Source organism: Dendropsophus ebraccatus, chromosome 13 (assembly GCF_027789765.1).
Source record: "Dendropsophus ebraccatus isolate aDenEbr1 chromosome 13, aDenEbr1.pat, whole genome shotgun sequence".
In the NCBI taxonomy this organism is placed as follows: Eukaryota; Metazoa; Chordata; class Amphibia; order Anura; family Hylidae; genus Dendropsophus; species Dendropsophus ebraccatus.
In genome coordinates, this window is record NC_091466.1 from 52,090,735 (window position 1) to 52,117,583 (window position 26,849).

Below are 26,849 nucleotides of genomic sequence, written 5' to 3' on the forward strand. Positions count from 1 at the left end.
GTAAAATTGTACAGTGACACAAACGCATTGAGTAACTATAACAGTGCCCCCCAACCTGTGGCTCACCAGCTATTGCAAAACTACGGACATACGCAAAAGCTTCAACATTCATACTCTACAGTTATCTGTAGCCATATTATATGAAGGTCTAGTTCTACTTCTGTTACTTGCATCAGAGCTCCTAGATCAGTATAAATGTCTATTTTTATGCTTCCTGCAGCTGCAGCTCAGGCGTCCATTCCCACAATAAATAGAAATTCCCCTGAGGCTGCTGCTTTCCATCAAATAAACCTTTCACAAATATGTTCCTTGCTTAACAGTTCTGTAATCCAGGCCTTTTATCCCACATTCCCTACCTCTTCATACATCTTGATCTGATGGTAGCAAACTCCTCTGTTATAATACACCAGAGAGCAAGCAGGATCCAACTCTGCGGCTTTTGTGAAGTCTTGAATGGCCAATTTATACGCCTGGAATGAACAAAATATTGATTACGTCTTGGGAAATGGTAGCCTGTCAAGGTGGATCGACCCCCTGTGAAACATGAGAGTGAATTCTTATTCTTCTTTTATTCTTTTTTTTGTAATAAAAAAGCTATATAACACCAAAAAGAATTTTGAAATAATGTTTAGAGAATACAGAGTTAACACAGGTGAGCTTACTGTGAAATGCTTCATTTGCCCTGTGGTGACACTGTTGGGATTATAAAGACTTGCTACAAGGTTCTACTTCAGATCACAATCACTTGGTGTTCCAGCAGTATGACACCCAGAATCCAGTTTAAAGTGTCACTGTCATTATAACTTTCAAAATCTAACTCAACAATAGATGTGATATAAAGCAAGTTTGCAATATACATTCATTATTTGTTTTCTTGCTATCATGCTGTAAAACAAAGCTGAACTTACCAGAAATCCCGGTCCAGTCTCCTGAATTTTCTGACTTGTGCTGGTTAAAAAAACCTACTAAACACAGGAATTCCGGCCAGAGTCACGGCTCAGTGTGTCCATCAATCACATGACTTCCTTCTCTGTGAGCGCTCAGATGGACTGGGAAACACAGGACTTCCTGTTTTCTGAGAAAAAAACACCCAGAAAGCAGGAAGTGCTGTGTTTTCCATCATAACTAAAAAATAAATAATGAATGTAAATTGCTAACTTGCTTTATATCGCATCTACTGTTGATTTAGGTTTTGAAAACTATAACGACAGTGACACTTTAAGGGTATGTTCAAACGGCGGAGAGCAGGGCCGGCGTCAGCATAGGGCTTCCCCGGGCAAGTGCCGAAGCCCACATCGCCTCCAGGGGCCCAGAGAGGGAGAGAGGCCCAGTGTTCTAATGTACAGCCTATTCCCTGTAGTGCAGGGCGAGTGCTGAACACCAGAAGACAGAGAAAGGGCAGGGCCTGTGGGCGAGAGGGATGAAGGGCATGATCACATGACCAGCAGGTCCTCAATACTACAAAGTGGAGATGGCCGGGCAGAGAGGAAGAGGGAGAAGACTGAGCTGTAAGTGCTGTGTGTGTGTTAGTAACTTTGTGACAGTCAGTTATGTTTGTCAGTAAGCGTGTGTCAGTCAGTAAGTGTGTCAGTCTGTAATGTGTATGTCATTAAGTGTCTATGTCAGTAATGTGTCTGTGAGCAATGTGTGCTTGTGTATGTTAGTGGTGCTTGAAGTGATTGTGCATAGTGGATGGATGGATGAGGGGCCCGCTGAGGCTCTGTCGCCCAAGTGCCTGCAAAAACCTGGAGCCGTCCCTGGCGGAGAGCTCCACTACAGTAATACTGCCTGTATTACTCAGTGTGAACATACCCTAAGGGTAGCTTCCCACATACTGGATTCGCAGTGGATTTCTTGCTCCGAGTTTGCTATGAAATACGCTGCAAATCCTGATAGTGTGAAGTTCTATGGGGTTTCTAAGGTTGCCTGAAAAATTTGGATGCAGCCATAGGCCATGTTCACATGGCGTATAACACCGGCCGTTTAAAGCTCCATTGTGTGAACTGACATGTTCTGTGCGGCTGCTATTCATTGAATAGCTGCCGCACAAAACTGACAAGTCAGTTTTCCGTGCAGCCGGATGGAATCCTGGCCAGAGCGTATACTATGTGGATATGCTTCAGCTGGGATTCCATTGATTCCAACATAACGTATGTTTTGTATAAATCACAGATGTTGTTGGAAATTAAAACAGCAGTGATTTATGCAAAACATACGTTGTGTGAACTTGACCGTAGGATGTATCTATGTTTTCCAGGCAGCCTTGGGGCTTCATCCAACTTCTTCAGCCACTGTTAATCAAAGGTAGTACACTTGGGTTCGGATGAAGGTTTGCACATCTCTAGATATTTGATACAATGTAAAGTAGTCAGTTTACAGCTTGTATGTTAGTTTCATGTGCCCTCAAAATAACTCAGTCATTAATGTCTTGAACCCTGGCAACAAAAGTGAGTACATCCCCAAATTGAGCCTAATTAGCCATTTTCCCTCCCTGGTGTCATGTAACTTATTAGTATTACAAGTTCTCAGGTATAGGTGGGGTGCAGGTGTGTTACATTTGGTGTAATAGCTCCCACACCCCCTCATACTGGTCACTGGAAGTTCAATATGGCCCCTCATAGCAAAGAACTCTAAAGATCAGAACAAAAGAAATGTTGCTCTAAAGATGACCTAAGGGGCCTATTCCACGGAGCGATAATCGGGCTCATTCGGCTGATTATCGCACTGTGGAATAGAGAGAACGATCAGCCAATGATCGTGTCATCGGCTGATCGTTCATTTAGGTTCAAACCTAAAATCATTGGTTGCCACCCGCCCATCGCTGCGTGGAATAGGCCCAGTAAACGAGCGCTGATCTAGCAGATCAGCGCTCGTTTGCATCGTTGATCGGGCCCCCATCGGCCCGTGGAATACCACCCTAAGGCTGGGTTCACACCACGTTTTTGTAGTCCGTTTTTTCTTTTGCAAAAAACGGATGAAAAATGGATGGAAAAAACGGATGCATGTGTGTGCATCCGTTTTTCCATTGTATTCCATTATAAAAAAAACTGATCAAAACGGATCTGGTTTTTTTAACGTACAAAAAACCTAGTCGACCTCGATTTTGTGTCTGTTAAAAAAAACTGATCTTTTATAATGGAATTCAATGAAAAAACGGATCTGTTTTTCATCCGTTTTTAGCAAAAAAAAAACTGATGAAAAAAAGAGATTGCAAAAACATAGTGTGAACCCAGCCTAAGCGAATGGTTTCTTGTGTAATAATATTATGACATCATCACTGACTGTAAATTTCAGTTCATTACAATAGAATCTGCTGATTATAAATTAAACACAAAGCCTAAACTATTTTTTTTTTACTCAACAAATGCACTCATAGAATGATTTCTCAAAGAACAAAGTCCATGGTACGCATACTAGCAAAGTGTAAAAAAAAAAGAAATAAAAGCCCCTTCAGTAACAATTACGTACGGAGACAAGCATCAAGCCTTTTAGAGTAGTTAAAAGGCTGTTCCAGAGATAGGGCATCTCACCTTAATGTAGTACTTTAATGCTCCTCTGTAGAGATAAGCTCTTACACTCCGCGGCTGCACTTTGATTGCAGCATTGCAATTCGTGATGGCTTTAGTATATCTCTTTCTAAATCCATAGAAAGCTGCTCGGCACAAATAAGCCTGCATTAAAAAGCAAGTTATTAGGGAAGGGAGTGCAAGGTGAATAGGAACAGCTGAGACACGCACTTAACATACATAGTAATGACATACACAATTCATTGTTCAAGACATATATACAGCATATGGATATATAATGGCATGTTCAAAGCCAAAGTGGATATGCTTCACTGCTATCAATGGATTGTACACAACATCTTCACTATTGTGTATACCTAAAACAAAGAAAAGTTCAGCGTATGTTTTCGAGGTGGAAGTGCTGCACATAGCACCATTAAAATTACACGTCATAGGAGTACTTTAATGCCTTTAATGCCTTAATGTGAGTTTAAATAGGATTTGACATGTCAGATGTGTTTTGATCAGCTTGGAGCTCATTGCAGATGTTAGGTTCCAGACATATTGAACATCAAGCTGGGAACTGGCAAATACAGCCGCGCACTTCTGGTTATATCTAGAGATCCTGGGTGTCTCAGCACTGAACTCTTAACTAATCATAACTTTTAACATGTCTGCGTGATGTCAAAGGTTTTATGAAATTACAGTAATGCTTTAATAAACCATGTCGTTAGAAAAACATGTCACAAAGACATAAAAAGTTTTGATCAGAGTGTTCAGGCCGTGACTTATCAGGAGGACGAGGGGAGATGTGACCGTGCTGCTGTGCATTCCTTCACCCCTTTCAGGTCTGTGTGAGCTGGACGCCATCATGCGGCCGTCAAGGTCAGATGACACACGGCAGGAAGAGAATACGCTGAGCATGGTCTTCTCCCAATTCGTTCCCCCGATCGGTGCGGCTCTGAACACTCAGCCCCCAACTAATCAAAACTTTTGACATGTCTCTGTGACATATCAATAGCTGGAAGTCTGACAGCCCTTAGGAACAAGGTCCAATAAGCGGCTGAGAGATAGCAGGGATGCACACTGGAGAGTCAGGGTCCTATTCCATGGGCCGATGGGGGTCCGATCACTAAGGTAAACGAGGGCCGATCTGCTTAACGGCCCGATAATCGTTTAGCGAGGGCTGCAGGGACATCGTTACCGATGACCTTGCAGACCTTGTTTAAACACCATACATTACCTAAACATGATGCGCTCCTTCTTCCTCCCGTTCCCACGTGCAGCAGCAGCAGCTTCAGTGTGGCCTGTCTGAGCTGACAGACCACTCAGCCAATCACTAGCCACGGCGGTCCTGGCCAGTGATTGACAGGCCGCATCAAAGCTGCTGCTGCGCGCTGGACCAGGAGGAAGAAGAAGCACAGGAAAAGACCTGCAACATACAGGTAAAAAGGTAATGTATGGTGCTTGTGAAATCGTCGGTCGCCCGCTGCGCCTCCCTATTCCACGCAGCGATGCACGGTCAGTGCCCGATGATTTTAGGTTTGAACCTCAATAAACGATCAGCCAATGACACAGTCATGACTCCGTGGAATAGGCCCCTCAGTCTCTGTAAAATGTGAAAATTTTTTCTAATGCCAGTTACTTTTTAAAGCTTTTGGACTCCAATGCAAAATCAAGAACGGGGCTATTATTTACACTACTAGACTTTGCATATGGGGCAGAGAGAACTTTTAAGCCCTTCAGACTCCTGAACTTGGGTGTGACCAAATATTGTACACCCGCTTACATTACTATGGATCAATCACACCTCTATTAATCTTAATACCTAACACATTTAATAAAAAGAGTTAGAACTGGCATAAAATAGAAAATAATGCTGTAGGCTAGTGATCGAGAACACATAAGCAAAGTATGTAATGTCATCACTGCAGGTCCAGAGGAGAATATATAGTAGCAGAAGTAATGAAGCAGCAAGGATTTATGGGTGAAAAAAAACTGTATTTTATCCCAGTTCCTGTCCCTATTCTAAAATTCTAAACCATTTAAATACTACCCACACAGATGCCTGTGTATTCTCAGCTCTTGTTAACCATTTCTGAGTCTTTACTTTAGTAAGCATATATTAATATTGTACACATCCTTAAGCCCCTATTACACGATATCCAGGAGCAAGCTGTCAGGTCAGCGCTCGCTTGCTCCTCATTCACCACTCGCTGCCGGCACTATTATGAGCGCCGACAGCGAGGTAAGTGCAGGGGTGGGCGCTGGGAACTTCGGGGGGGCTCCCCGATCGTAAGATTGTTCGGAGAGCCCATAGGAGACAGCGGCGCTCTGCTGTCCCAGCTCCTATTACACGGAGCGACATCAGCAGATCATTGCTAGGTTGATTGTTTGTGTTTCAGCCTGTTGAAAGGCAAAGATCAGCAGACATCATGCATGTCGGCTGATTGTTGTCTTCTATTACACAAGTGATTATCGGCCAAATACGGCCTTTGGCTGGATTCAATATAATTCTTACCTGAAAATGCTTTGGGTTTATCTGAAGAGCTTTGTTGAAATCCTCCACACACTTTGACTGCTGAAGGCGCATGCGACAGAGTCCACGCTGATAGTAAGCATCACAATAACCAGAGCGATTCTTCACAGCGCTGGTCAGTGCCTCAAGAGCCTGGAAAAGGAAGGACGTGAGTTAAACACTTACAGAACATTATAGGCATTGCGCAACAATGCATCAACTTCCATCCTATGCCTTTACCAGACTCTGCTGTTCCCTGGATATTATAAAGGGAGTCTGGCAGCTCTCTGGAAGAACTCTGAGTGACAATATTAATAAGCGTATGTGGCAGTCACTGTCAGCATTCTTTTGTAAATTTGCCACATTCACACCTGTGTTGGAAAATCTGTTAAAGATTCAGTCAAAAATTAAAAATTCCACCCTGAACTAATTTGTCGGGTAAAATGATGGGTACTATGGTGAAAAACCCGACAGACCTCACTAAAGTCAATGAGATCTGTATAGCACTGTTGGTGTCTCATCATGCAATGGATTAAGCACAACCTTGTTTTCACTGATGGAGCAAAACAACAGAAAACAATGGTGTGCATGTAAACCTACCCTTAGGGCCCTATTAGACGGGATGATTATTGTGCAAAAATCGTTATATCGTTTGAATTTAAACAAGAATCGTTCTGTGTAATTGCAGAAAATGATCGAAAAATTGTTTGTGTGCCATTGATCGTTGATTTAGATCTGAACCTAAAATTATTGTTAATCGTTCGCTCAACGTTCGCTGTAATTCCACATTCGTTTGCTTAAGTTCCACATTTGTTCACTAATCGTTCAGTGTAATTGCACATTGTTCATTGTTTTGCTGGAATCAGAAGGAATAAACGATCATAGTAACGATCGCAATAACGATCATAGTAACGATCGTAACTAACTACCATCGTTCTGTGTAATATGGTAAACGATTTCAGGTTAACGTTAAACAATCTCGTTTGCGATCGTTTATCATTAGTCGATAAAAATCGTATGAACCTGAACTATCGGCTTGTGATTCCCGCTGTCTGCAGCCTCCGTGAACAGGGTGGATACAGCGTAAGGACCGCCTGGAAAACTGGGATACAGACATTGGCATAGGCTGTATCCCAGTTTTCAGGGCGGTCCTTAGGCTGTATCCACCCTGTTCACGGAGGCTGCAGACAGCGGGAATCACAAGCCGATAGTTCAGGTGCATACGAACCCGAACCTCGGCAAATTCACTCATCTCTAGCGACCAGCAGTACAATAGTGTATTATCTACATATGTCTTTAACCATTAATACTAACCCTGGCTTAGTCTGGACAATAAAGCTGAAACGTGAACGTGAAAAAAGCATACTGAGTGAGCGCCAGTGGCCGGTGTAAATTTCATGGATGTTTAAAAAGAATGAATCAGATATAAACAATGGTTTTCAGAGAATGCATTTCCTTTTACACAGAATATGAATGTGCTCTCCATGGTGCTGAAGTATATATTATTTACCATGGTGGTGAATTGTGTGTTATACATAAGCTGGTGGCTGGGGGTTGGATCACATGTCTGAGGACATGTAAAAAGTAACTGGTAATTAGGCTGGGTACACACTACGTTTTTGCAGTCCGTTTTTTGCAAAAAAGGGATGGAAAAAACTGATGCAACTGTGTGCATCCGTTTTTTCCATTGTCCTCCATTATAAAAAAAAAGGATCCGTTTCTTTTGACGGACACAAAAACGTGGTCGACCATGATCAATGAGAAACGGATGCACACAGTTGCATCCGTTTTTTCCATCCGTTCTTTATCTGTTTTTTGCAAAAAAGGGGTTGCAAAAATAGATTGCAAAAACGTAGTGTGGACCCAGCCTTACAGTTATGCTTTATGATGGCCATGCATATTAGATTCAAGTTTGTTAAATTGGCTAATATTAATGGGATCGTCAACCTAGTAACGTGTATGTACAGTATACCTTTACACTCTCCACAGATTACAAATGTCAGGAGAGAATGGTCAGGAATGTTGAATTTCAAAATGATTGATCCTTTTGCTCTCTGCTAGATAAGTTGCCATCAGGGTTGTCTGACTGCACCTGTATCACCTATTCTGGTTCAGAAAACATGCACACTTGGATGACCTATGCACAGCAGCTTTTATCTATAACACACATAAACTATAATCAGTTTAATAAAAAAGCAACAGTGAAAAGGTTAAAATTGTACATTGTTTTTTAACAACTCACGTGCAGTACTGATGTGTTCCAAATTAGGAGTGAAGATATAAGTGTTATGCTTCACAGTAGAAGTGTGAAGAGTTATAAAACCTCAGAACAGGCTTTTTTTTGCAAGGGAAATACATGCACAGGCTTGGTTCACCGTTTTTATTGAACGACCACCATTTAACAACAAATACCCGGCATTATTTTATTATTGGTTTTATGGCCATTTTTTCCCGTTAAATGACGGCCGGTCAATAAAAAAACTTTGACGGTGTGTGTGAACATAGCCATAGAAAGCATTTTATAACCTGCTTACCTGAAGAAACTTGAACTGCTCCATGTAGCACAGGCCCAGCAGGTAGTAAACTTCAGCCTTGTCTGAGGAGGTGGACTTCTCATCTAGCTGGTTCAGTAGATCAAGTGCCTGTCTGAAGCTTTCACTTGCTTCCTATTAAATTATGAAAACCTATTATCAACCTTAAACCTATATTTCACTAAGATTAAAATTTTTCCTATAGTTTTAACATTTCCGATGTAAACAATATGTTCTAATAATGCAAATATATTTAAAGGGGACATAGGTCGTCACATGAAAAATAATAAATAGAAATTAATAGAAACTAAGTATAAATGAAGAATTTATGATGTTTATAGATATCAGTGGGAGGCTAGTAGAGATTAGCGAACCTGGAGCATGCTCGAGTCCATCCGAACCCGAACTTTCGGCATTTATTTAGCGGGGGCTTCTAAGGTTGGATAAAGCCCTAAGGCTATGTGGAAATCATGGATATAGTCATTGGCTGTATCCATGTTTTCCAGACAACCTTAGAGCTTTATCCAAGTTCAGCAGCCCCAGCTAATCAAATACCGAACGTTCGGGTTCAGATCTATTTGAACCCGAATCCGGTTATCTCTAGAGGCTAGTAACCTTAAAGGGACACTGTCACCCCCTTTCTGTATGAGGATTTCTCTACACAGCTGTAAAGCCTAAATTTTGCAGTTTTCATATCTTACATTTTTTTCATAGATTTCTTGAACAATATAGAATTTTTATCTCATTGTATCCCAATACCTTGTTTTTCTTGGCCTTCATTTGAATTTTTCCTAAGAGTATTATCAGAGCAGGCGCTGGCTTATCCTTTATGGCAGAAACCAAGCAGTCTATGGCATTGTTGTTTTGATGGAGGAATGACTGGACAAGGGCTTGCTGCACTGGTGAGGAACCTGGGGAGAACAAAATCATTACAAAACATAAAGAAAGAAAGAAACTGGTATATTGATAGCATAGGCTTTCATGTAGTAATATATGTTAATCTTCTACAGGTCAGGTTATAAACAGACGAGCAGCAAGTATGCTTCCACCTCCCAATTTCAGCAAAAGATACTCCTCACAGCAAGACACAGAAGTTTTAGAAAAAATTATAATGCCTACAAAAATACAATACAAACACATTGTGGATGAAGTTATTATGCAACTTTTATTAATATGTACAGTACAGTATGTCTAAGAGTTAGAAACCTTTATCCTTAGCATTGATGCCCAATATTTCTGCACTCCTAGATAGAAACAGCAGATATCTAGTGACTCTCGGGATGCCCAATACATAAACGATTGTTGGTAGCTCCTATCCATATGCGCCAGAAATTATAGTCCAAGGGCCTTATCAACCTCAATTTGGTCCTTTTCTTTTATGATATCTCTCAATCCAGTCCTGTTCTTCTATGGCCTCCCTTGATAAAATCAAGTTCTTCCATGGCTTTTCTTAAACCAATACTGACATCCCTTGATCCATTCCTGTTATAAGACCTCTCGTGATCCAATCCATTCATTATTCTATGATCTCCCTTTATCCAATCCAGTTTGTCCATGACCTAAAATCCAATACTTTTGTTTCATGACCTTTCTTGATCCAATCCTGTTCTTCTATGCCCTCTCTTGATCCAATCCTGTTCTTTTATGACCTTCCTAGATCCAATCCTGTTCTATGACCTCCTATGAACCAATCCCTTTACATCTATGACCACTTTTTATGCAATCCTGGTTATCTATGAGTTCCATTTATTCAATTTTCTTCATCCATGACCTCCTTTTATTCAATCCTCTTCATTCCAACCTCCCTTTATCTAATCATTTTTGTTCCTGGCCTCCCTTAATCTAAACCTAGCCTTGTTTTTTCCCTTGTCATTGCATTGACTAATAAGGCCACTTAATATGGTGGTCTCCTTGCAGGAGCCACCCCTTGGCTGGATCTTTCCCGGAGGGATATCTGGCTGGTCCTGTGTTTTGAGACTCTATGATGAGGCTCCACAGGCTCTTCTTTTGCATATTCATGTTTCCCAGGGGGCAATGCACCTAGGTTTTCATTGCATTGAGCGCTTTCACTAGCAGCCGGCAGTGTTATCGTTAGGTTGGTCTCCCTGAGATCAGTGAACTGTTTCTCTTATGGCTTTTATCAAATCCTGTTCTTCCCTCACCCCCTTGATCCAACTCTGTTCTACTATGACCTCCTCTGATCTGTTCTTTAATGATGTCTTACTATTTTTTAGAAGGTCATAACCCGAAGCCAAGTTTTGCTAGAATAAATATGCCACTCAAAGGCTACTGCTCAGGAGGCCCTCACATGGTTGGGTAGAGTTCTTGAGTAAAGTCTGGTAAGAGTACTATTTAATTTTTTTATGTATTGCTATAAATAAATCTGGCAGAGACCATTGTTGATTCTGTAACATTCAATTTCTGCTTCAGTAATCAAACCTTGAGGAAAAGTATAATGTATGTAATGTAACAAGTGCTGAACCCTGTAAGCACCTGTGAGGTGTTGTAGCGTGGCGGTCAGGCATCATCTGCTTGTTCCAATTGTATTGCTTGCCCTGCATGAGCTTTGTCAAATAAGAAATGGGCAGTAGAATATTTCCACTGATATATGAGTTAGAGGGATGCTGTGGACACATAAACAGTGCGAGGCGCTTCAGAGCGTCACGCCTTTGTATTTAAGGAGATGCTGACTACATAATGACTCAGCTAAACCAAATACAGCCCTGCTTCTCTATAGCTTAATTACAGAGTTTATTTCCTAAACTGAAATGCTGACAGCGAGGATGCTAAGTGTGTGCCAGTCATATACTTTGTGGCAAATACAATTTAGCAGACATTGTTTTTTTAAAGAAATTAATTGTAAACTGCAAGTCAAGCATATCGGATTCACTCCTAATTTTGGCTGGAAGATGCAAATAAAGCGCAGCTCACAGTTAGGGCCCTATTCCACCGGACGATTATCGTTCAGATTATCGTTAAATCGTTTGAATCTAAACGATAATCGTTCGGTTGAAATGCAGTAACGATTAACGACCGAACGAGAAATCGTTGATCGCTTTATAAGACCTGGACCTATTTTTATCGTTGCTCGTTTGCAAAACGTTCGCAAATCGTTCGCATTGAATAAGACATCGTTCGGTCGTTCGCAATAGATACAAACGCAATAGCGAAGAAATACGGAAGAAGAAACGATCGCAATTACGATCATAAGTAACGATTATCGTTCCATGGAAATGAGTGAACATTTTCAGATCTTTCGCAATAGCGGTCGTTTGAGATCGTTAATCGTTAACGATTATGCTAACGATAATCGTCCGGTGGAATAGGGCCCTTAATGTGCTGTAAACATTTACCACTTCCTTACTACTTGTGTTTTTATAAATTTGGCCTCCAAATTGCGGTGCTTAACAGCTTTATTACCTCTTATTTTATCATTATGGCGTGAACTATGACATGACTTTACATCATTATGGCATCATTATGGCATCTTAGAGCGAATGCGCTACCGGTACATCTACATCACTTTTTAGTTTTTCACATGAACAGACCAGCGCTGGCGCAGGGATGCCGTTGGCGTGGTCCTTTTTCTGAACTGCCACCCGATCCTCACGCACAGCGTCGGTCTATTACAGAGCACCAGCTGGACCTGAAGCACTGAAGGCGGGCCCATTAGACCCCAGTGTGACGAAACCCCCTCCCTTCTGTGACGCGGATCCATTAGAACTAAAGGAGCCACGTCACAGAGGGGAGGAGGTTAGTACGGTTGAAAAAAAGACACATGTCCATTAAGTTCAACCAAGGAGGGGATGGATGGAGGGAAGGGGGAGGGATGATGAGTAGATTCTATACATTAAAGAAGTCCAGCGAAAATCATTATTAAAGTATTGTATTGCCCCCAAAAGTTATACAAATCACCAATATACACTTATTACAGGAAATGCTTATAAAATGCTTTTTTCCCTGCACTTACTACTGCATCAAGGCTTCACTTCCTGGATAACATGTGGGCTGTGGCTACTGCTGGAGAGGATGATGGCAGAGGGATGCTCAGTGTCCCTCCAGTGCCCTGTGTCCCTTAGTGTCCCTCTGCCATCATCCTCTCCAGCAGCCACAGCCTGCACAGCTCTGGGAGTCGGGTCGTGACATCACCATTTTATCCAGGAAGTGACATCACCATTTTATCCAGGAAGTAAAGCCTTGATGCAGTAGTAAGTGCAGGGAAAAAAGCACTTTATAAGCATTTCCCGTAATAAGTGTATACTGGTAATTTCCACCCGCAGGAAATACTAGCAATTTAGGGGTTATTTTGAAATTTGTAGGTGTATTTAGTATACTGGTAATTTGTATAACTTTTGGGGGGCAATACAATACTTTAATAAAAATTTTCGCCAGACTTCTCCAGGCGGAGGCAGTGCCCCCTTGTCTTTTGAGGGGGTTTTATCTGGAAGATTTTTTTCCATAATTCTTGTAGGGGCCATTTATAAATTTAAATAATTGAATCATATCTCCCCAGTTACGTCACACTGGGGGCAGGCCAGCCCGCCTCCAGTGCTTCATGCCCAGCCACTGCTCGGTAATAGACCGATGCCGTGCAGGGAACCGGGCAATTAAAAAAAAGGATGCAGCATCGGCATCCCCATGATTGCACCAGTCTGTTCATGTGAAAACAAAAAAGTGATGTATCGGTGGCATATTCGCTTTAATGACATCATATTACATTATATCACAGGATTATGACAGCACCTCTGATAATTTATCATGTCATCAGCATTAACCTTAATGACATCATGACATAATTGTATACTCTTTATCCCGGATGAGAAAAGCATGTCCCCTTTCTTTCAAGAACACCACAACTAGAGATGAGAGAGCGACGAGAGAGCAAATTTACAGTATTAACGAAGCTAAGGGCTTTGTTATGTCTGAAATCTGCTCATTAGCCGGCTGCCAGTACGTAGTGCTTGTTTATTATGTGTCCCTTTGCCTGTTTGCAAATTATTATTTTATCCAGACTTCTCCTTTAAGGCATAATCTCACATAACTGTGGCATTTCACATAATTATTACATTATCTTTTACCATTTTGACATTATGACATATTTTCTCACCAATATAACATTATCTCCATCATTAGAACAATATCTCATATCATGTTGACATCTCTGACATAATCTCGTTATTTTTCATCATTTCACATCATCATATAGCCTGATGAGGGGAATGGGGAACCTTCAGCTCTTTAGCTACTGCAAAATTACAATTCTATTGCAAAAATTTGTTTTGTCCAGGATTGAAGGGAATTGTAGTTTTGCAACAGGTGGAGAGCTGAAAGTTCCCCACTCCAGTGTTATGACATCATCCAACACCATCATGATATCATTATTATATCATCATTAAAGGGGCGCTGTCAGCAGGTTAGATTTATCTAACCTGCTGATAGTTCCCTATTGCGCACAGGGCACTGAGGATGAAGGTATGTCTCTTACCTTCATCCTAGCTAAGAGGATGTCCGGTTAAGCCATTTGGAGTGTTGCTCCAGCCCCATAGCACTGATCCACATCCGGGCGTGGATCAAGGTGGCTGGGGGCGGGCCAGATCAGCACTCTGTGGGTGGGGCAGTTTTCGAAATGGCCTAGCATTACATTAAAACTGCACGGGAACAGCACCTAGGATAAAGGTAAGAGACATAGCTCCCTATTGCATACGGGGCGCTGAGGATGAAGGTGGTTCACCTTTAAATACTTATAAGTAGAGATGAGTGAATCGCCCGTCTAAACTAAGCAAAGTGCTTTGTTTGATCAGCAATCAGCTTATCAGTCTGCTGTCTTTCATCTCTGTTCCACTCACTACCGCTCTTCCCCGGGTATCAGGAAAAGCTAAATCCAGTCCTGAGAAATTTCTCCCAGTTTTCCAGGACTGGATCCAGCTTTTCCCAACACCCAGGGAGGAGCGGCACTGAGCAGAACAGAGTTGAAAGGCAGCAGACTGCTAAACCTCTTGCTGATCAAACAAAGCACTTTGCTTCATTTAGACAGGCTTTTGGCTCATCTTTACTTATAAGCTCTTCATTAATATTATTATAACACGATTAGGACATTAAGTCCATTATGACCAAGCTAATATCATGGAAAATGTCATAATTTTGTCACTGTTAACGCCTAATGATTTAAAAGGAAGCCATACTGTATTACAACATTGTTAGATCATGCTATTATGATGTGATAATTATATCATAATAGCATCACATTGTAAGATGATGTCAACCTGACATGGGATTGTTTTAATGATGCCTGAAAAGACATGATATGTTATAATGATGTAAAATTATGTTATATTGCTGCAAGACAATTACATTTAACATATTACAGTCATGTGTGATGATGTTGAATGATAAAATAATTTCCTTATGATGTCATAATGCTGTTATGATGTCACAGTCGTGAAAGATGATGTCAAAATGATGTCAAAATAATGGCCATTTTTTTACAACGATGCCATAGAGATGACAGATCATATACTGTGAGATGATGTCATCACAAAGATGTGAGATTATCATTATAATGTTACAGGGATGCAAGATGATGTCAGATGGTGTAAACTTGGAGTAGATAGACTTCAGATGCAACAGATTTACAGAAACATGATAAACATGGGGGCATTTTGCAGACAAGTATGGCCCATATATACCAAAACATTCTGGATGCAATATTTTAATGAGGGCATATTCAAATAATGTGAAATTATATCATAATTAGAGATGAGCGCAACTCCAGCATGCTCGAGTACGATTGTACAGCATTAGAATACTTGTGGCTGAACAAGTTTGATGCAGCCCTAGGGAGTCCTGGAAAACATGGATACAGCCATAAGCCATGGTTCATAGGCTGTATCCATGTTTTCCGAGACTTCCTAGGGCTGCATCCAACTGGTATTCAAATGCTAAACGATCATACTAGATCACGCTGAAGTTGTGCTCATTTCTAGTTATGGTGCAAAACGGCATTGGAGTGTGAATGGGGGGCCAGTGGACTGGGACCTGTAGTTACATACCGTAACAGTATTTTGCATCCATATTTACATGTCTTCATTTTGATGTTCTGATCAGCGTACTGTAGCAATTGGCACTTGCACTTTTATACTTATGCACCTTATGCTGGATGAATTATATGATGTTGGTTATATATTTAGCAGTGAAATTATAGAATCCAGGGATTTGATCAAATCACTAGGGATTTGCTCAAATTCTGGGAAATGATGGAATAAACACGCCGTTCCATCATTTCCCTAGGGAATTGATCAAATCACTGACCCCTTTCAGGGAAATGATGGAATGAACAATTGAGGAGTCTCCCGGGCTCTATGTTTGGCAGCGGAGGCGGACGGGGGAGCAGAGCTGCACACCTTCCCGGCAGGCATATGGCGGCGGGGGCGGATGGGAACTCCCGGCAGCCATATGGCGGTGGAGGCTGACGGGGGGAGCAGAGCGGCACACCTCCACGGCAGGCATATGGCAGCGGGGCGGAAGGGGAGCAGAGCAGTGTTTCATTTCTAGTTATGACCATGTGAAATGTCAGTGATGTTATGATAATATATGATAATAATGTGCCAGTGATGTGATATTGTGCCATAAGAGAGATGATGTAATATTTCTGTAACATTATTTCATAATGATATGAAATGATGTCATGATATTGTGAAATGATGTCATAATGATATAATAATGCCATTATATTTGGCATTAGCATGTCACAATCAAGTCATAATATTACAATCAAGGTAAATGATGTAATTAAGTCATCATTATTACAATGATGTTATAATTCTATCCGAGTCACGTCAGATGATGTCAGAAAGATGGTATTATGAAGTGAGGTGATGTCATAAAGATGCAATTCTGATGTGAGATCATATGAAAATGATGTGGAATTGTCCTATGGTGTCAACATGATATCATAATAGGCTAATCATGTGAGATGATGTCACAGTGATGTCATTATACTATCCAAATAATGTGAGGTGTCCTAATTATGTCATTATGATATCATACTGATGATAGATGATGAAATCTTCATAACATGATCCATCCTGGTATGATTAGAAAGACTATGTCAGCAGTTTGATGGTGTCTCCACAAAGCAGTGTCACATTTGTCTTCTTCTAATTACTTGCGTAGATTATAAAGGGGTTGTCCAAGATAAATGAAAAAAATATAAATATATGCAATGCTGCACCACTCTTCCATATTGTGTCTCTTACCTTCCCTGGATGATGCTCTCCTGATGAAATTCTGAACACGCTGCAACCAATCGCTGGCCTCAGCAGTAGCCTGTGTTCAGAACGTCATCAGTACAACAGGGGGTGCATGTTATCCAGTGAAGTGGGTGGGACCTAAGAGGTGTCTCTGGATAGGTGAATAAAGTGCACTAGGACAACCCCTTTAGGCTATGTTCACACTACGGAAGAGACCGGCTGTTCCGTGACCCTGGCCGGTACGGGATCCCGGCCGGAGTGCATATGATGTGTATATGCTCCGTCCGGGATCCCATTGAAAGTAAGGCATTGTTCCACCATGCCAGAAGTACGGCCGTTGTTGCCATCCGCAACAACGGTTGTACTTTTACATAGTGTGAACATAGCCTTAAAGTGTACCTGTCATTTATTTTTATTTTTTTTGCAGAAATCAATAGTACAGGCAATTTTAAGAAACTTTGTAATTGGGTCAGTTAAAACCTCTCCCTCCTGTATTCATTGTTCTCTATGGAGAGGGGAGGGGTGGAGAGAGATGAGGCAACAAAACAGGACAAGTAAGAGTTAATTTACAGCTACATCACTGGGCTATCTTCTCTTCAGTCACCACTGACCTCTCTGTCCTCTGAATACCGGCTTTCACACAGGTCCCGCTGTGTAATCCTTTGTTTTCTGCTCTCTGGACTAATCTCCCTCCCTCCTTCCTCCTCCCCCCTCCCCTCTTCAAAGAACAGACAGGAGCATGTCTGATGCAACAAGACATGATTTCCTGATAATGAGCAGTGAATGAGAGAAAGGAAGGAGGGGGGACCTAAGAAAAGTCTTTTTAAATGCAGATAATGGCACATTTGCCTAATAAACCCAATTACAAAGTTTCTTAACATCGCCTGTTCTATTGCTTTTGGCGGGAAAAAAAAATACGACAGTGACACTTTAAATACTGACCTAATGTAAGACAGAGTTCCTGTCTCGTCCAGAGATGTCAGCAGAGAGCACTGTGTCAGACTGAAAATAAAACAACATTTCCTGCAGGACATACAGCAGCTAATAAGTATGGGAAGACTTGAGATTTTTTAATAAAAGTAAATTACAAATCTATATAAGTTTCTGATATCAGTTGACTTTAAAAGAAAAAGATTGTCGCTGAACAACCCCTTTAAAGTCTTCTTGAAACATAGAAGAACGTGGAGCACTTAAAGTGAAAATGAAGGTATAAATCTCTGTTTGCATTGTAAGATTACTGAAGACGTACAGTTCCTTACCGTGAGTCATTTCAGCTGTATGGTGAATACAGAAACTGGCAAGGTCATACCTTTTCATCTCATACAGATACTGTCCCCTGCAGGAAACAGACAATGTAAATTGCTAATGACCAACATGACCTTTATCCGTGAACGACAACTAAGTCATTATGAAGGGTGACCTTTAGAAAGTGATTATATTGGTTGACCCCTGTGGCTCTCATTATAAGGATATATTTGTATGCAACAACTTATTGCTATGTTTTACATCCTGCACTGCAGCATATTGGTGTTCTCACTTAAGCCTGATTTCAATCAGAATATTTCACTCCTGAACCAATAATATCAAATATCTAGTGAATGGCATTCCCTTATTTCCAATCACTGCATATCAAGATTGGAGAAAGGAACCTGGTACATATACATTGCATTCATGGGTCACTGATTTGACACCATGCAATGCTTCTTTCCCTTTAAGCTTTATTTCTCAATGGGTTGAAGATGTCTTATGACAAACCCTTTTTTGAGGTTAATCTAGCCTATGATCATATCTGTAGCTGGAAAAGTATAGTGTTACATGACAGCCATTTAAATAAATGGTGGTTCATGTAATACACTGACAGGTCCGCCAGTGCGAGAGGGAGTCGACTTTCTATGATATGCTGGGGTTGGCCGTTTTCTTCAAGAAAAGACGGCACACCTGTCCAAAAGCTGGTATCTGGTATAATAGCTTAGCTCTACTGAAGAGGACACCCCCTTTAGGCTAGGTTCACACTATGTAACTGTGCAGCTGTATTTTTTATGCGGCTGTAAATGTGCGGATGAAACTCCGGCCGTGGGAAAAAATAGACATGCGGCTCAAAACATACGGTCATTTACTTGGAAATCTGGTTCAACTAAAAAAAAACAAATAAAATCTTAAGAAAGTGATGCAAACACCTCTGGATGCATCTGGGAAAGCAGGGAACACAGTTTACATGAATCGCTATTACCGGGGTTTGCGATCCTCTGCACTAATGCCGATGTCTCTCATGGTTAATCTATTAAAATAATAAAACACATTTTCGTTGTAATAAAGTGCCTTTCGTTGTTCAATAATTTAATTCTAACAAATCCATCATTTTGCAATTAAATATACTGTTAAAATAAATATATATATAAATAAATTTATATTTATATATATATTTATTTTTTGACAGTATATTTAATTGCACAATGATGGATTCGTTAGAATTAAATTATTGAACAACGAAACTGAATTTATTTCATCGAAAATGTGTTTTATTAATTAAATATTAATTAGTACAGGAAGCTCCAGTAAGCCGTTAATTCATATTGCCGGCAATAGAGCTTTCTGTACTAATCATCCCTTTACTTTAATGAAAACATCAAATGTTTCTTCTAATTATGTTATCACAATAGCATTATTAGAAGAAACATTTAGAATTATATGTGCGCTCAGCTGATTGGCTGATCGGCTGAGCGCACATATAATTAGCCGGTCCGCAGCACAGTGACTTCATTGTGCTGCGGACCAGCGAAGAGGACACATCGGGGTGAGTATAAAGCTCTCCCCACCCCCTCCCCAGCACTGCACCCCTCCCAGCAAGGAAGGGGGGGTCAGTTAACCCCTTCCTTGCTGGGATGGGTGCAGTCTGACATCAGTCTGGCCCCCAAGGGGTTAAGGGGGATGCAATACATCCTCCCTTAACCCCTTGGGGGCCAGACTGTAAGCAGCGATCTGTAAAGATGCTGCATACTGTAAGGAGCACAACACCGCTCACAATGATGGGTGTTGTGCTCCTGTTTGTGTCTTTTTTGTGTGTTTCTCCCTTTTTGTTTTTCAGATATCGGTATCCTGTGGATTACGTGGACTACGTCGATGACCAGCGTTTTTTTTATTTATTTTTTTAATAAAATAGTCAATGAGGGGTGTGGGGGTGTTTTTATTTGAATAAAAAAAATTTTTTACTTGTGTCTTGTCTTTATTTCTTTACTTTATAGACTTAGTAGTGGAAGCCGTCTAATAGACGGAATCCATAACTAAGTTGGGGCCTAGTGTTAGCCGGTATAAAATGGCTAACACTAACCCCCTATTATTACCCCAGTACCCAATGCCACCAGGGGTACTGGGAAGAGCCGGGTGCCAGTGGTCCCGGAGTGTCAAAATTGGCGCTCCTGGACTGGGGCGGCAGCAGGCTGGTAAGATTTAGGCTGGGGAGGGCCTAAACCAATGGCTCTTCCCACCCTGGTGTTACCAGGCTGCTGTCGTTTGGTTTTTAACCCGGCTGGTTATAAAAATAGGGGGGACCCTATGCGTTTTTTTTTAATTATTTATTTATTTAAAAAAAAAACCGCATAGGGTCCCCCCTATTTTTATAACCAGCCGGGTTAAAAACAAAACGACAGCAGCCTGGTAAGACCAGGGTGGGAAGAGCCATTGGTTTAGGCCCTCCCCAGCCTAAATCTTACCAGCCTGCTACCGCCCGGTCCAGGAGCGCCAATTTTGACGCTCCGGGACCACTGGCACCCGGCTCTTCCCAGTACCCCTGGTGGCATTGGGTACTGGGGTAATAATAGGGGGTTAGTGTTAGCCATTTTATACCGGCTAACACTAGGCCCCAACTTAGTAATGGATTCCGTCTATTAGACGGCTTCCACTACTAAGTCTATAAAGTAAAGAAATAAAGACAAGACACAAGTTAAAAAATTTTTTTATTCAAATAAAAACACCCCCACACCCCTCATTGACCATTTTATTAAAAAAATAAATAAAAAAACGCTGGTCATCGACGTAGTCCACGGAATCCGACGTAATCTCCAGGATACCGATATCTGAAAAACAAAAAGGGAGAAACACACAAAAAACACACAAACAGGAGCACAACACCCATCATTGTGAGCGGTGTTGTGCTCCTTACAGTATGCAGCATCTTTACAGATCACTGCTTACAGTCTGGCCCCCAAGGGGTTAAGGGAGGATGTATTGCATCCCCCTTAACCCCTTGGGGGCCAGACTGATGTCAGACTACACCCATCCCAGCAAGGAAGGGGTTAACTGACCCCCCCCCCCCCTTCCTTGCTGGGAGGGGTGCAGTGCTGGGGAGGGGGTGGGGAGAGCTCTATACTCACCCCGATGTGTCCTCTTCGCTGGTCCGCAGCACAATGAAGTCACTGTGCTGCGGACCCGCTAATTATATGTGCGCTCAGCCAATCAGCCGATCAGCTGAGCGCACATATAATTCTAAATGTTTCTTCTAATAATGCTATTGTGATAACATAATTAGAAGAATCATTTGATGTTTTCATTAAAGTAAAGTGATGATTAGTACAGAATGCTCTTTTGCCGGCAATATGAATTAACGGCTTATGGAGCTTCCTGTACTAATTAATATTTAATTAATAAAACACATTTTCGATGAAATAAATTCAGTTTCGTTGTTCAATAATTTAATTCTAACGAATCCATCATTGTGCAATTAAATATACTGTCAAAAAATAAATATATATATAAATATACATTTATTTATATATATATTTATTTTATCAGTATATTTAATTGCAAAATGATGGATTCGTTAGAATTAAATTATTGACCAACGAAAGGGACTTTATTACAAAGAAAATGTGTTTTATTAATTTAATATATTAACTATTAGAGGCATCGGCATTCGGCATCATTGCCGGCTATTTTTGAAGTACTCCGTACGGACCGCCTGTCAATCCACGGCCGCGTTTCCAGCCGCAAACAATGGTCTTGTTCATTTTTTACGGGTCCGTTTACGATCGGGCCGTAGATTCATACATAGTGTGCACTGTGCAGCCGTATATCCTATACTTTCCAGCGTACGCATGAACCACCAAAAATACCGCCGCACAATTACAGCCGCAAATACAGCCGCACACTTACATAGTCTGAACCTGGCCTTAAGCTGTAAAGGTCAGGGGTGTCAGTATTTCTGAAACAGCACAGTTTGTGAACTGATCATATGTTGCTGTGGTGGAAATTTATTGTGAGTGGGCAAATGGCATTACAAAGAGTAAGCAACGTGGAAACTGCGGAGCCCCATGTGCCACTGATGGGAGAGGTGAGTGTAGACTACAATGGTAAGTGAGGGCAGACTAACATGCTATAGTGGAGCGCTCAATGTATGTGTCTAAAACAACAGTTCACTGCAGAGCATTGCTATCATTTCAATTTAGACAACGATCAGCCGACATTATGTCAGCTGATCGGACAGTGGTGGGTTACACAGGTAGGTAATGAATTAGCCGGGCAGCGGTGGGGTATGTGGGCAGGTAATGTATTAGCCGGGCAGCGGTGAGTTATGTGGGCAGGTAATGTATTAGCCGGGCAGCGGTGGGGTATGTGGGCAGGTAATGTATTAGCCGGGCAGCAGTGGGGTATGTGGGCAGGTAATGTATTAGCCGGGCAGCGGTGAGTTATGTGGGCAGGTAATGTATTAGCCGGGCAGCGGTGGGGTATGTGGGCAGGTAATGTATTAGCCGGGCAGCGGCGGGTTATGTGGGCAGGTAATGTATTAGCCGGGCAGCGGTGGGGTATGTGGGCAGGTAATGTATTAGTTGGGCAGTGGTGGGTTATGTGGGCAGGTAATGTATTAGCCGGGCAGTGGTGGGTTATGTGGGCAGGTAATGTATTAGCCGGGCAGTGGAGGGTTTTGTGGGCAGGTAATGTATTAGCCGGGCAGCGGTGGGGTACGGGGGCAGGTAATGTATTAGCCGGGCAGCGGTGGGTTATGTGGGCAGGTAATGTATTAGGCGGGCAGTGGGGGTTATGTGGGCAGGTAATGTATTAGCCGGGCAGCGGTGGGGTATGTGGGCAGGTAATGTATTAGTTGGGCAGTGGTGGGTTATGTGGGCAGGTAATGTATTAGCAGGGCAGTGGTGGGTTATGTGGGCAGGTAATGTATTAGGCGGGCAGTGGGGGTTATGTGGGCAGGTAATGTATTAGCCGGGCAGCGGTGGGGTATGTGGGCAGCTAATGTATTAGCCGGGCAGTGGTGGGTTATGTGGGCAGGTAATGTATTAGCCGGGCAGCGGTGGGGTTCGGGGGCAGGTAATGTATTAGCCGGGCAGCGGTGGGTTACGTGGGCAGGTAATGTATTAGCCGGGCAGCTGGGGGTTATGTGGGCAGGTAATGTATTAGGCGGGCAGTGGGGGTTATGTGGGCAGGTAATGTATTAGCCGGGCAGTGGAGGGTTATGTGGGCAGGTAATGTATTAGCCGGGCAGTGGTGGGTTATGTGGGCAGGTAATGTATTAGCCGGGCAGTGGAGGGTTTTGTGGGCAGGTAATGTATTAGCCGGGCAGCGGTGGGGTACGGGGGCAGGTAATGTATTAGCCGGGCAGCGGTGGGTTATGTGGGCAGGTAATGTATTAGGCGGGCAGTGGGGGTTATGTGGGCAGGTAATGTATTAGCCGGGCAGCGGTGGGGTATGTGGGCAGGTAATGTATTAGTTGGGCAGTGGTGGGTTATGTGGGCAGGTAATGTATTAGCAGGGCAGTGGTGGGTTATGTGGGCAGGTAATGTATTAGGCGGGCAGTGGGGGTTATGTGGGCAGGTAATGTATTAGCCGGGCAGCGGTGGGGTATGTGGGCAGCTAATGTATTAGCCGGGCAGTGGTGGGTTATGTGGGCAGGTAATGTATTAGCCGGGCAGCGGTGGGGTTCGGGGGCAGGTAATGTATTAGCCGGGCAGCGGTGGGTTACGTGGGCAGGTAATGTATTAGCCGGGCAGCTGGGGGTTATGTGGGCAGGTAATGTATTAGGCGGGCAGTGGGGGTTATGTGGGCAGGTAATGTATTAGCCGGGCAGTGGAGGGTTATGTGGGCAGGTAATGTATTAGCCGGGCAGTGGTGGGTTATGTGGGCAGGTAATGTATTAGCCGGGCAGTGGAGGGTTTCAATTTAGACAACGATCAGCCGACATTATGTCAGCTGATCGGACAGTGGTGGGTTACACAGGTAGGTAATGAATTAGCCGGGCAGCGGTGGGGTATGTGGGCAGGTAATGTATTAGCCGGGCAGCGGTGAGTTATGTGGGCAGGTAATGTATTAGCCGGGCAGCGGTGGGGTATGTGGGCAGGTAATGTATTAGCCGGGCAGCAGTGGGGTATGTGGGCAGGTAATGTATTAGCCGGGCAGCGGTGAGTTATGTGGGCAGGTAATGTATTAGCCGGGCAGCGGTGGGTTATGTGGGCAGGTAATGTATTAGGCGGGCAGTGGGGGTTATGTGGGCAGGTAATGTATTAGTCGGGCAGCGGTGGGGTATGTGGGCAGGTAATGTATTAGCCGGGCAGCTGGGGGTTATGTGGGCAGGTAATGTATTAGCCGGGCAGCGGTGGGTTATGTGGGCAGGTAATGTATTAGTCGGGCAGCGGTGGGTTATGTGGGCAGGTAATGTATTAGCCGGGCAGTGGTGGGTTATGTGGGCAGGTAATGTATTAGCTGGGCAGTGGAGGGTTTTCTGGGCAGGTAATGTATTAGCCGGGCAGCGGTGGGGTATGTGGCCAGGTAATGTATCAGCCGGGCAGCGGTGGGGTACGGGGGCAGGTAATGTATTAGCCGGGCAGCGGTGGGTTACGTGGGCAGGTAATGTATTAGCCGGGCAGCTGGGGGTTAGGTGGGCAGGTAATGTATTAGCGGGGCAGGTAATGTATTAGCCGGGCAGCGGTGGGTTATGTGGGCAGGTAATGTATTAGCCGGGCAGCGCACCCAGTGCAGCCCCAAATCCAGCCCTCGGGTGCACAATCTCCCGGCCCCGCAGCCGCCACCCGCCCGGTGAGTGCAGTTCCCCCCCCAGCACGATCTCTTGGTGTCCCCCCCCCTCAGAGCCCACGGCAGTCGGCGCTCACCCACCTGCCCACAACTAACTCGGTGAGCACAGCCCCCCCCATTCGTGATCTCTTGGCGGCCCGACCACCATAAGTGCCCCCCCCCCGCAGCTCACCTGGTGACTGCAGCCCCCCCGACACACGATCTCCCGCCCCCCCCCCCTCCCCCTGTAGAGCGCAGGGCCACCTGACATCCGCACCCCCTTGCAACTCACCCAGCTCATCTCAGCTCTGCTACATCGCCCTCTCAGCTCTGCTACATCGTCATTGCTCTCTTAGCTCTGCTACATCGCCATCGCTCTCTTAGCTCTGCTACATCGCCCTCTTAGCTCTGCCAATGCCAGCCTCCTGGAAAAAGCTAGACCCAAAATGTGCGTTGGAGGAGCACATATCCACTTCGCAGGAAGTGTTATTTCTATTACTTCATCTCCCTCTCCGATGCTTACTAGGCCACTGGGCTCTGTGCAATTGGTTTGACTATACCAGTTACTGGAGGGTTAGTGCAATGGCAACTACTGACGTATATTCCTTTATATTGCACTTTATGTATTTATAATTCTTTATCCCTCTAGGGTGTGATTTCCTATGTGCATGGCTATGAGATCATCTTTTAATATGTGTATTATGTATTTTTGATGGATTCCTTAATAAAGATTAAGTCTTGTGATTGAAAATTTGTCCTTGTGTTCAGAGGTTTTGGATTTTGGCTTTGGACAGGCTACATTTGGTCTATATTGCAATTTAGCTCTGCCGATCGGATGGCACGGAGGAAGGTAAGAGACCTCCGACTGTCCGACTATCCCAGATGGAATGTATACACATTGGGGGAGATTTATCAAAGGGTGTAAAATTTAGACTGGTGAAAACGGCCCCCAGCAACCAATCACAGCTCAGCTTTCCTTTCAGCACTGCCTAAAGCTGAGCTGTGATTGGTTGCTGGGGGCAGTTTGCACCAGTCTAAATTTTACACCCTTTGATAAATCTCCCCCATAGTCTACACTCCAGTCGGGATCGCTAGCGGACGTACAAAAAACTGACATGTCAGTTTTGTGTGGCCGCTATTCATTGAATAGAGGCTGCACAAGCCTGACAGGTTACACAATGGAGCGTGCGGGTCCAGGATACGCCCGCATCCCAATTCAGCACAAATGAAGGTCATCTGGCCGGTACTGCAGACCTGGCCGGGTCACAGAACAGTCGGTGTTTCACACTGTGTGAACCCGTCCTAAGAGAGTAATAATTCTGCACCATTTGCTACATTGTGTCCCTGCACCAATTCCACCTGTGAAGAAAAAGTTTTGAGTGACCCCAATATAACACTGCTACACATAGGTTTGGTATTACTCCAAATTTAGAGTCACACTGAGATAACAGGACAGTGCTCAGACATAGGATTTAGAATTTTATAATGTATTTAGGACATTCTTTCCACAGCATTTAGAGTAGGAATGGCTAATCCCTAGCCTAAAACCTCCAATAATCTTTAAATATATTCTAGATTACGAGTGGACACCAGCTCCATCCTGAGCTGAATAGCAGATAATGGGATTGTTCCATTTGTAAGTATATCACAATGATTATGTACATCAAGGAGCGCATGTATCTTTTATTTAAAAAAAAAAACTATGTATTTAAAAAAAAATACTGTTATCATCACATATTGATACATATGATCTAAACAGAACTGGTTTATATTTATAATATAATCCCTCTATAGTAAAAAAAATAAATAAATTGTGTTTTGTCGCCACCTAGTGGTTATTTTACAGAAGACAGACCAAACTTTACATTATATATTTTTGGTATTTATTATACCAGAAATATGGCTTAGGTATGCTGTAGAGTTGAGCAAGCTTTAAGCATTTCAAAGTTAATCCAACTTCGGCAGCCACCGCTTATTAAATGCCACACGTTCGGGTTCAGACAAACTCAAGCATGCTCAAAGTTCGGTCAAC

General features: G+C 43.0%; 1 protein-coding gene across 1 annotated transcript in view; it reads right to left on the reverse strand.

Annotated features, from left to right (window-relative positions):
* The window catches only part of TTC6 (tetratricopeptide repeat domain 6), an 80,349-nt gene that overhangs the window by 16,706 nt on the left and 36,794 nt on the right, over positions 1-26,849 (reverse strand). The window contains exons 20-25 of the mRNA XM_069950549.1: positions 18,064-18,140; positions 9,315-9,466; positions 8,559-8,690; positions 6,028-6,177; positions 3,531-3,671; positions 357-470 (exon numbers count right to left, since the gene is read on the reverse strand). Coding sequence (XP_069806650.1) covers positions 357-470; positions 3,531-3,671; positions 6,028-6,177; positions 8,559-8,690; positions 9,315-9,466; positions 18,064-18,140 — 766 coding nt within the window. The remainder of the gene's footprint in view (positions 1-356; positions 471-3,530; positions 3,672-6,027; positions 6,178-8,558; positions 8,691-9,314; positions 9,467-18,063; positions 18,141-26,849) is intronic.